The 12,054-nt window shown below is 40.5% G+C and overlaps 1 protein-coding gene across 1 annotated transcript; it reads right to left on the minus strand.

Annotated features, from left to right (window-relative positions):
• Window positions 1-1,414: 1,414 nt before the first annotated feature.
• ppt2b (palmitoyl-protein thioesterase 2b) lies at window positions 1,415-11,325 on the minus strand. The gene is made up of 8 exons (XM_080786940.1): window positions 10,869-11,325; window positions 9,352-9,505; window positions 8,768-8,863; window positions 7,206-7,313; window positions 6,282-6,365; window positions 5,426-5,510; window positions 4,708-4,762; window positions 1,415-3,641 (listed from the first exon to the last, which is right to left on the minus strand). The coding sequence occupies exons 1-8, from the start codon at window positions 11,049-11,051 to the stop codon at window positions 3,498-3,500; spliced, it is 909 nt and encodes a 302-aa protein (XP_080643066.1). The 5' UTR covers window positions 11,052-11,325; the 3' UTR covers window positions 1,415-3,497.
• Between the last annotated feature and the right edge of the window lie 729 nt (window positions 11,326-12,054).

Here is a 12,054-nt window from a genome sequence, read left to right on the forward strand (position 1 = left end):
TTAGCAAAATGCTTTTTAATTGCACTTTGAGCACAGAGCACTTTATGAGCATGATAAAATAAAATATTAAATCTTAAGTCTCAGTCTAAGGAGTTTTACTTATATTTTCTATACGGTGAGCGAGTCTTTTTCTGTCAAAGTTTCCCTTAGTCTTTTTCATACACACACGTTAATTTTTGTCCGATGAATAAATACAAATTCTGTCTTGGAGCCGCAGAACATTTGAGCATTATTATATGATAATAATGCTCAAAACCCACCTTTTCAAACTGGCTTTCCCTACATAACCACCCCCCCCCCCACACACACACACACACACACACACACACACACACACCCTTCTTGTTTGTCCCTCTTTTGATTTTGATTTCTAGTTTTTAACCTTTTAAATAGTTTTCTAATAAATATGTCTGCACTTCTTTCTGTAAAGCGACTTTGGGTACCCAGAAAAGTGCTATATAAATCGTATATATTATTATGATTATTATACTTGATCACCCCGGCCGGGTCACCTGAGTGAGGGGTATGTTGGGAGACCCGAAACCCCGATGACCTTGGGATACATCACTGAGGATACGTCCCAGCCTGTGCATCCATGTATGTATGTATTTTGTTATAGTTTAATATTCTATTTATAGTGACTCATAGGAATAGACTGGTGACCAACGGAGAGCCGGAAAGTAGACGGCACCCGGGAGCAGTATGGGTTGGCGCCCCAGCCTGTGGCTTCCGTGAGGAAGAAGCCCAACAAACCCACAGTGAGGCCTTTAGTAGGGCCATTCAAGCCTCAGGCAGAGCCTGCGGCACCACCAAGGGCAAGGTGGAGCCTGCGGATCCACCATTCCTGAATAAAGTGCCTGGTGCTGGGAGTCTGGTGCAACGCACAGGGCCGGACCTGGTGAGAGCAGGAGTGGCCCGGTCCCAGACAGGAGTCAACCCACAGAGCCTAGTGCTTCCACGTGCCAGAACGGTACCTCCCAGTCCCAGCAGGGTAGTTCAAGAGGAACGGATTGTGTGGCTCTGGTTTTTCCCTAATGGGACTGATCGAGGGTAGCTATACTGGGACGTAAATCGGGTCTTGATCACCCTGGCTGGGTCACCTGAGTGAGGGGTATGATGTTGGGAGACCCGAAACCCAGATGACCTTGGGATACATCACTGAGGATACGTCCCAGGTGCATCCATGTATGTATGTATGTATGACGGTAACACATCTATTTAAGTCTAAATTAGGCTATCAACATGATTAATTATGAAAGGTAACACACACACACACACACACACACACACACACACACACACACACACACACACACACACACACACACACACACACACACACACACACACACACGTAGAAGTTTAATCAGAATGAATTGACAGTGAAACATTTACAGACCACACATCTAGCAAAGTGGAAGTTTAATCAGAAAATGTATTAATGACAATTAAACATTTACAGACCACATACTTAGCTTGGATATTGTAGAAATTGAATTTCATTTACAACACTTGAAACAGTACATGACTTATAGCCACTGATACAACTGAACAAATATTTCCCTTGATTCCATATAAGCTTCTACAATCAGTTAATTCCCTTTTTCTTTGTACAAGTGGACTTAAAGCAAAGAGAAAAAAAAAAGGTCAACAATATTAAAATATACATAGCCAACACAATACTGAATAAGCAAGCAAATTCACCATCAATACTTTCCCTTCAGGTTAACTTTGTAACCTCTTTGTGCAATGCATACACTGGTGATAAATTGAAATTTACATTTATTTGATAGAATATATATAATATATGTAGATCGGCTAGTTGAACCATTTAATAGTAAAAAATGGCAAATAAGTTTAAGGATAAGTGGTAAGGGGTGGCGCAAGATACGCTAGACGCTAAGACTATTTACTATATCTCTTTATTCCTATTTTGAATCTTACTCTTATCTCACTACTCTTTATACCTGTACCATGGTTTATGGCATGCTGACCTGAACTTCTTCAGGGGATCAATACAAGTTCTAACTATCTCTATATACTTCCAGCATTCACATTATAAATCTTAATTTTAGCACTGAATATATTCTTTTTTTCTTATCAAAACCCCGTAGAACAACAAACAGCCATGAACATCCACAATAACACAATTAGTAATAAATACAAACCATTCCCTTTTTTGAAAAAAAGACTCAAGAAGGTTGATTGAACACCTGAGATATCTAAGTAGGATAGAAGGTAAAGTATGCCACAACATGCAGTTTTGTAGGACAGGTAAACCAACAGGGCAGCAAAGTTAATCATGTAATAGTTATACAGTGTGTATATCACAACTTTAGGTTTTAGATTTATAGAATATGGCAAAGTTAAAACATTTCATGTCTTTTAGAAAGAATTATTATTCTTATATCTACAAAAATAATATTTATAGTTATGGCTGTAGCCATAAGTGTGCAGCTGTATAAATAGCATACAGCACTGCCACTTTTTTCTATATCCCATCCCTCACCATTTTTAGCACCATTACTAAAGGCAGTGTGTTATAGCACTTTGGTTTGAAGATGATCTCTGAGATGCATGAAAAAACATTCTAAATGTAAGGCTTTGTCTACCGCAGCGACAGGCTGCACTTAAAATTTACTGCATGATAAATTAACGATGATAAAAACGTGATATTGACAATCAAATCTTAAAAACATAAATAAGTTTGGTAAGTTAAAACACCAAGGAAACAAGATTAAAAAAAGAAGGTACAAATCACTCAGTTCTTGGGAGTGGAATCAGGCAGTCCATCTGCCCATGTACAGTAGGCCAGATGACAAGGAAAGGTTACTCAGGCACTCTTGTGTTGTAAGATACTAGACTGGGATCATTTCGCTTAGCAGGTTGCAGATCAGGTCTAGAGAGAATCAGCGGATCGGATCGGAAGTTATTTGTGTAAGTGTGTGCGTGTACCATGTACTGTAGGTAACTACCACATACCGGTTTGGAGTAGGCAGACTCTAGAACAAGTAGCTGCACACTGAACAGTGAATGGAAACCAGGCTCTCCACAGGAGAGCCCAGTGATGCGAGCTTATGTAGAATTCTCTTGAGGTATGAAGGTCCAAAACACACACACACACACACACACGGATACCCAAATAAAAGGTGTATACTGTATGTCTGTGGGAAGTACACACAAGTAAAGGTGTATATGTCTGTGGGAAGTACACACAAGTAGAGGTGTATATTTTGAAATTAGAGAAAGAGAGAGGTATGATATAGGTTTGTGCAGGCAGTGTTTCACACATGGTGGAAGTAAGAGCGTAGCAACAAAAAAAACAAAGAGGGGAAAAAGTCTACTATACACAATAAAACCCTTTGTTATTTTAACTAGGAAGAGCGTAGCTGATCTTCTGAGTGTCACTGGGATATTGTGTGTGCGTGTGTGTGTGTGTGTGTGTGTGTGTGTGTGTGTGTGTGTGTGTGTGTGTGTGTGTTTTCCAAAGCTCCATGCTACACCAGCCACTTCTCCATGCATGTGTGGAACACGGTTTCATTGGAGTGCCAATAGACGTGCTCTACTCCAGGTATAGAACATAGGATGAGGTCACCTCGAGACACCAAGGTCTTCAGACCGAACACATCACTTAAGTACAACTGTAATAACAGACAGGAATATAGGAGGCATGTCAGGATTATTTAGTCACGAATAATGTTGTTAAAATGCATTATGCAATACAAAACAGGACAACAGAAAAGTTATAGATTTATTTTTGTGACGATCTCATTTCAATGAGCTTTAGTAAACAAAGCTCATTGAACTGAGATTGCCACAAAGTAAACTAAACACAGAAGCAATCATCCCTTTCATATCATCAGGCAAAGGTCTTCTAACTGTACCTAAAATAAACATCTAGTGCATTTAATCACTATGTTCATACTTCCTACCCTCTGGTTGGATTAAAGACTAATGGGTTCAGATAATCAGACACAAAAGAAGAGACCGTTCTACTGTTTAGGAAAACAACATGCCCCTTTAAGTTTAACCTGAACTATGGAATTACTTGAATTCAAGCTCTTGATTTTTGGGGTTCATTTTTCATTCTCAAATTATAGTTGTTGCAAAATCCCCCATCCACCAGTGTACTTGATCCAATATGTGGTCCCTGCTAACCACCACTGTTGGTCTAGCACGAGCCCAATTTTGTTTTACCCCATTTGTGTATCACTGGCAGAGTGGCAGTTCCCTCCCTGAATCAGCACCCTGATCAACCAGCAGATGTCACTAGTGACAAAGACACAAGGCTTCCCGCACCTGTGTGTGAACACTAGCTAATAGCTATAGCCCTTTCCACACCTAAGCGCAAAACGGTTTTGCGGCGTGTGCACAGCTGGTTTTTAGACAGCTGGTGGATGGGAATTAAGCTCCACCTCAGCGGACGATTGATGCGGAGGAGAGCGCTTCCGGGAATCTGGCCGTGGCGCAAGTCGTCCGCGGAAGTGGAGCTTCTTTTCCATCCACCAGCTGTCTAAAAACCCGGTTTTGAAGCTGTGCGCAGCCGAGAACGTGCGCGGCTCTTTTGATAGTGTGGCAGCACCTTGTGACTGAGTGCCTGGCCTTGCTGGAGGCACTGCCTCTGCAGTTGTGAGTGTTTTACCTCAACAACACCCGGTTGCCCCAGGATCTCACAAAACATCATTATGTAGAGTTGATCCTACTCACATCTTGGTGTTGCATCTCGACAACTGTCTCGTTGTCGTTGTAAAACCCGAACTGACTGAAATGATAACAGAGAGAGATCATATGAGGATTACCAAAAGATGAGGCATAATACAGAGAGAGCAAGTCTCTAAGAAGTTGGATTAAAGCTGAACTCATTTGTGATTTATTTATACTTCCTAGCATGTCGTGAACCGAAAATAACTGATGTAAAATAGCTGTTTTGAGCTTGTAGATCGGCTATTTTCGTGCAACTAAGTATACGTCACCTGAACATAAAACATTTCTTATCACCTTTAGGAAAAAGGTTTTTTTTACAATCCAAACAATCGGTTTTCAGTAATGAGGGAAAACTAATCTTAACATAGGATCTTATTTCTTTATTTAACATGTAGAGCAAAAGATACAAAGATGACCTCAGGACTCTCATAAGAGAGGAAAACTGGTGGTAGAATTTAGAATAAGTTAATAAAAACAAATTAGTTTTCAGGTAGCCTACAGTAGCTTCTTCAGGGTTACAACACAAGGTTGCCACATCCCCACCAACTAGCCAATGGGAGCAGCTTTGTTAATCACTTAAGCCACATTTTATAATCGACAACACTGTGTCATTGTCGCTCAAAAGAAGCAAAATCTTTGTTAGCCTATAATGACATGCTCAACATAGGGATATCATGTTGAAAGTGGTTAACCAGATAGATGGAAACTGAACAGGACTCACCTCGATTGCCAGGGTGTGATGACGCCATCATCTGGACCTCCAATCAACACCAGCTTGTTGATCTTCAGGAAATTCTTCTTCCACTCTGAATGAAACATCAGAACACACAAACTTACATACACGTAAAATACACCTCCATACAAACTCTGTTATAGTAGCTATTGGCACCACGTTATTATAGGTGACTGTTTTCAAAAGACTATGAAACAAATAACCAAACCAAACCAAAATAAAGCAATGTTTTCCTTCCAAAATCTTGAAAAAAAGAAAACATTATCCAAGCCCACATGTTGCAAGCTATTATAATTTTTCTTCTTTTTTTTTATTTTACAGCGTGGCTCTGCAGAACGCTAGCCGTCGGTGTATGTCTGGAGTTAATCATGTTGAAGTGATTCATATACAGTACTTATTAATGATTATTTTACTTTACTTTATTTATTTTGACGCGACAAGGATATTAATGAACAAAACAAATAAATGCAACGTAAATACACTGGAATTAGCAAAGATGCTAAATTTCATCCATAGTCCCCACACAACACATAAAAACAAAACTGGCAGGCAATGAAGCACATTGACATTGATTACCGGCACATTACGAGAGAAAGCATAAAAACATACATACAAGTAACAAAGTACAAGTTAAAATCATCTGCATCTATGCATCTATCTAGTTTAGCAGCATTTCTAAAGGGCAATACAGAATTGTAAGTAAAGTAACTTGTGCATAAAGTGTATTATTGCGTCAAGTAATACAGGATATGCTGTCCAGGTGCACTACTAGACTATTTAACTATACATGGTCACAGGTTTGGTTGTCAAGTAACCATTATTTATGTATTGTACATCTGCTGACCTGTTGAATTGGGATTAGGCCTCTCGCTGTTGAGTAGAGCCAAATAGTCACTGTTGTTCACGTACATGTCCCTGTGGTGTGGGTCTATGGGAGGAAAATAAACATTATGTCAACCAAATCATTACCAATGGCATTCTGGCGTAACATCAGCCAGATACACATACCATCTACTTAACTGTACAGTACTTATCAGCATCCTGGGCCCATATTGAACTCCTGAACTTTGCATGTCCATTGTTTGCTCCTACTGTACCAATGCACAATGGCTAATCAAAACCCAAGAGATTCCACTGGTAATTTTTTTTTCTTTTCTACTTCTTATCAGGCCCCAGGAGCGAAAACATTTTGCACTTGTGACTGATATTTCAAGCCCAACAAATTACAATTCCTGTGGGTTTGGACCTGTCGGAATAGTTCAGTTCCTGGAGTCGTCTCTCAAGAATCAAGAGGGATATATTTGTCACTCACTCATATCACTAAAAGCAATGAAATGTTGTAGACTGTGCTAACCCAACAATACAATATAATAACAAGACCATAATAATAATAAATGTTATGTGTACTAAGATAATCTAAATAAGATTAAAAATAAATAAAGTTAGTAAGTATAGGTTAAGAAAGCGCCTAGTGCCGTCTCCATTCTAGAGTGAACATTCGTCAAAAATAGCAGATCTATAAGCTCAACGTGACATTGTAGATGTCTTGTGTAGAGGGAAAAGGGAGGGCACCAAGGATATGGCCCTTGGGCCTTGTGACCCTGGTTACGTCAGTTATGGTCAAATATTTTTAGCAGCAATGACGATTATGCAGAATAAGGAAGGGGCAAGATAGTTTGAACAAGATTTATCCAATGTGCAGAAGGTACATCATCAACTTCACTTGTCTATGTAGATTTGTGATATTTTTCATTTCTCCCGGACTCACCATTCCAGTAGTTGCAGATGGAGATCCGCTGACCCACCGACGTGTAACACAGATGAAACAGGTTCGATTTCATAAACTGAGGGAACAGGTACTTCAGATAGTCTGTGTCTGGTGGAGATAAGACGATCAATATCAAGCGATTAATTTCCGATGGCAACCAAACAACTGATGTGATTGATGTTTGCATAACGTTTTGCACTTTGGCTTTCAATCTTCCTTACATACTGTCGCAGCACGTGTTTCAAACAAACCTGTTTTAGACTGCTTTATGGTTTCTGATTACATGTTTATATTTAACAAGAGGATAGGCAGGATTGTTAGTTTCTTTCTAATTGTAATTCTTAACCAACATGATAAAGGTGCAGTAGGTACCGTATGTAACGCTGCCGATAAGTTTGGTAGAGCATGTTAATACAATATAACGAACACTAAACTACAGTGGTTGTAGTGGCCGGGTCTCCCCGCACATTTTGTAACCCATTTTTCACCCCTGTGTCAACCATCTACTGTGATCCTGGGCTCTACACACCCTCCGCCAACCTGGGGAGAGCAACGGACTTAACTCATGCTTCCTTCATGCTTGAGTGACCAAGTTGCTCCTTTACACCTGACAGGGGGGAGTTTCCCTGGTTGGACGTAGCGCCCCGGCTGGCCAGGGGGAGGCAGTTTAGAGACCAGGATTACTGCATGTTTTTGTGAGGGTACCTACCCTAGGGGACACGGGGAGAACATGCAAACTCCACACAGAAAGGCCCTTTCGCCAACCCCCGCCTTCGGGTATGGGCACTGATGATGCGGAGGAGGAAACACGCCGCCAGCACCCACAGTGCCCCGAGCGGGAATCGAACCCAGGACCTTCTAGCTGTGAGGCGACAGCACTACCAACTGTGCCACCGTCTCCCTGCACTTCTATTGAGGCATTTAGATCCTGTCGTCGGGTAGGACTACCGGTACTACTGTACTGGTTGACAAGGGGTACGGCATGAAGGTCAAAGGTCAATTTATCCTCGGTCAACAGTAGAAATGTCAGCATTCATGCAGGGGTTTGAAGCCCAGGCAGTAAAGACTATATCAAAGTTATGGATGTCAGCTGTAATAAAACACAAACAGCGCTCTAAGTAGAAAACAGTTCCCCCCTTTATTTAACTACTTCTCTAAAGTGAGTAATACTAGAGGGAGTGACAACGATCTGGTATACTACCTAAATATAGAACAAACATGGGAAATTCTCATTCTACTACTGACACCAAAATGTGGAATGCCCTGACACCATGCCTTAAAAAAACAAAACAAAGAAAACGTTGGTTTCTTTCCAAACTGGGACCACAAGGGGAGATAAACGTATTTTCCCAAAGAAAGGTGTCATTCACTGACGCCGCTTTTCCTTTGTACATATAGAGTTCTGTATATTTGTTGACGACATGTGTTATTGTTATTCTTATGCTATGTTGATGAATAGAATACAAGTCCCCGTGACTCCTTTGTGTTACCCATTTAGCCTTAATGTCTACTGTATAAAAAGTATTCAATCAATCAAAACATGGGGTTGTTGTGGAGCACACCTCCGTACTGTCCAGCCTGAGGTGAAGAGAGTGATACGAAGGAGTGAACGTTGTGGTCTGGGAGCGTGGAGAGGATCCCTCTGCAGATCAGCCCTCCTGTAAACAACATGGACAACCCCAGATAATCAAACATGAATTACAGTAAGTCAAACATGAGCTTCACTACTCAGTAAAATCCTGAGGTGATTTAACCCTGAGAATGTACAAATGGAATCAACCATTTGGTTATGTTTTGTACACTCTCCGAGTTAAACAAAGACTGAGGATTTTACTGTGTCATAAAATAGTACAAAAAGTAATTTAGAGCACTATTTAGAATAGTGGGTCAAAAATTAGACCCTTAAAATGTATAGATGTATTCACCAATCACTAAAATGCCACAATGCTGTTTAGATACAGTAGTTGTGTCATGACACACCAGTGCTCTTTCTGTCTTCACTCAATCATATGACTGACACACACACACACACACACACACACACACACACACACACACACACACACACACACACACACACACACACACACACACACACACACACACACACACACACACACACACACACACACACACACACACACACCTTGGGAGTAGCAGATAAAGTGGACGCCGTCTTGAGCATTTTGCATTATAGGGTAGATAGCTGTCTTGAAGCCTTCAACCTGTTTCCATAGCGGCTGTAAACTGGCGCTTCTGTCAAACAAGTCAATAACTGATACGTTGGTTCCAGGATGAGACTGTAAAAAGAAAAGGTATGGGGTTAATGAGAGTAAAGGCAGTTACACACAAGGCGTTTTTTCGGAAAACCGATCAGAAAACGTGTCTAGTGAGCAGGGACCTTTATGGTCAGCCATATTCAAATCTATAATCTTGGAAGGAATGGCCAGGTCGTCAGCCGATTGATCAGATGAATGTTTTGATCTACATGCTTTAAAGATTGATTACTCTGACGTTAGGTAAGGGGGGAAAAAGCTTTCAGTGTTACTGAGAGAGAGAATGGCATAAAGAGCATTCAAGCCGTGAAAGAAAAAGTTGGATCATGTGTCCATTTCATTTAAGGAGGGGTTTCAAATATTCTGTCTTCCTCTGGTTTCAGCATACAGTATCTACATATTTGTTTGTTTTAGATAATATAGAAACACTACATTTTGAAAATGTCCACCTATAAATGACATGCTCAAAATAGGTTACCATTCTTGACTTAGACCACACAAAAAAGGGAACTAGATATAATTGTTGGAGGCCCCATAGAACTTCCCCTTTACACAATACACCTGCCAAAACTGCCAAATTCAGTTTGTCACATTACAAGTCTACGGTGGGGATAAAATTGTCATTTTGTGCAAACTTTGCATGAATTGCAGATACATATTAATTAAATAAAGAATAAGACTATAAGTAAGAGTACAAGTATAACATTTCAAATACAGACATGGTGTAAACAGCCTCTTGTGCAAAAGAAAAACATATCAAATAGCAGCAGATATCAAATATGCATGAATTGTATGGACTGACTACTGAACATGTGATTATGTAATCAGATTACAAATCATAAGAAACTATTATCACAAATTAACACAATTACTGCGCTTCCATGTCAATCACTGACCCAGCACAATGGGTCATTAGAAAAACAGTCTAACAATTGGGCGCTGATATATCATAACATAATATGACATAACATGAAAGAATGAATGTTGATCATGGTGCACAATGTGTAGGTTACTGAACAGACAAGATGAGGTGTATGAATGGAGAAGAATCTCTCTCTCTCTCTCTCTCTCTCTCTCTCTCTCTCTCTCTCTCTCTCTCTCTCTCTCTCTGGCATCGAAGTTGCCTGCGGCTAACAATAAAGTACAGTTTCTATTTAGATATTAAAAGGAGACAATTTGCCACAATGAAAATTATGATTTAATCTAAAAACATAAAAATAATTAGAAATCTAGATCGCAATTTGGCAAAGGCACATCATGTCCTCGAAAGGTATTGGTAACGTGTGATGTCACAATACTCGTGTTTTCTTGCAAACTACTGCATGCCTCCTCAGTCCTCAAGTAATGATCGATCAAAATTGTCTGTGCAGGAACATGTATGACTCACGTCGTTGATGAAGCGTAGTAAAGTCCCAAATTCGCCCGAGCTATCAAACAGTCCATGGATAATGATCACCGGTTTGTAGCCGACGACTGCAGCCCACAGACATGCACCGAGCAGCGGCCACAGCAGCCTGCTCGCCCCGCTTGTCCTCCGCCGGCTTGAATCAGACGAATATGGACCTTTCATACTAGCTCAGTTAAAACTTATAAATACTTCTAGAAATTAGAAAAATCTTTAAAAACCGTTTAGCAACCCCCCAAAAAATCGGGCTAAAATATATTCAAATATACTTGTGTTTGAAATTGTTATTCTCATTTATTTTTCCAGCAACATTAGCGTTAAATTAAAGTCTCGAGGCTAATATGAACCCGTCACTTGTTGTATTTATTGCATTCCCTTTTTGGATCCACGTGACGTGTAAATAAATATTGAAGGAAAACACCAAGCAACTGAGACCTCTCCAGTCTCCACCTCTGTATATAAGACCTCCACAGGTTCGTTTTTTTTACTCACTGGGCATTGTTTATTCCGGTTTTCAACGACACGTGCTTCCGTACGTGACGCCATTTCCGGTTTCAATGTTCAAATCTGTCATAGCGTCGGGCTGCGTCCGAATTGTGTGCGTGTGTGTGTGTGTGTGTGTGTGTGTGTGCGTGTGTGCGTGTGTGTGTGTGTGTGTGTGTGTGTGTGTGTGTGTGTGTGTGTGTGTGTGTGTGTGTGTGTGTGTGTGTGTGTGTGTGTGTGATTGGTTATTAAATGGACTGGTCTATTTGGTACTTTTGGTATTCTTTCATTGCTGCTTCCTGTTCCTTTTTTTACACGTTAAAGTCTATAGTTAAAGTCCTATGGTTAATGTACGCCATCTGCCCTCAAAGAGACTTCAATCATGATAGTCTGTCTGGGAAGTAGCCTACTGGAAAAATGTTGTCAGTCCAGCTGCACTTATAGAATCAAGGAAAAGGCGATAATGAGAAGACAGTGGACCCGATTTATAATGTAGGCATTTAGCAATTGAGCAAATGTATTGTCAAGTGGCATTTCTTCCTCAGGAATAGGCATGCACGGCTTGGGAAGCCGTGGATATGCACGGCCCTCCGGCTTGGGATATCCGTGGTAGCTCCTGAGAAGGAGGATTCTAAAAACGACGTATAAATCCTAAAGCCTTGTTTATACTTCACTGTGCAACGGT

This window comes from Protomyctophum bolini (assembly GCF_963924005.1).
Source record: "Protomyctophum bolini genome assembly, chromosome: 17".
Taxonomy (NCBI): Eukaryota; Metazoa; Chordata; class Actinopteri; order Myctophiformes; family Myctophidae; genus Protomyctophum; species Protomyctophum bolini.

Excerpts from the sequence above, each read along its gene's own strand:
- ppt2b (XM_080786940.1), bottom strand. The coding sequence starts at position 11,051 with ATGAAAGGTCCATATTCGTCTGATTCAAGCCGGCGGAGGACAAGCGGG. Across the intron at positions 8,864-9,351 it reads CTTTATCTGCTACTCCCAAG|GAGGGCTGATCTGCAGAGGG; the intron begins GTGTGTGTGTGT and ends TGTTGTTTACAG. Across the intron at positions 4,763-5,425 it reads ATCACACCCTGGCAATCGAG|TCAGTTCGGGTTTTACAACG; the intron begins GTGAGTCCTGTT and ends TTATCATTTCAG.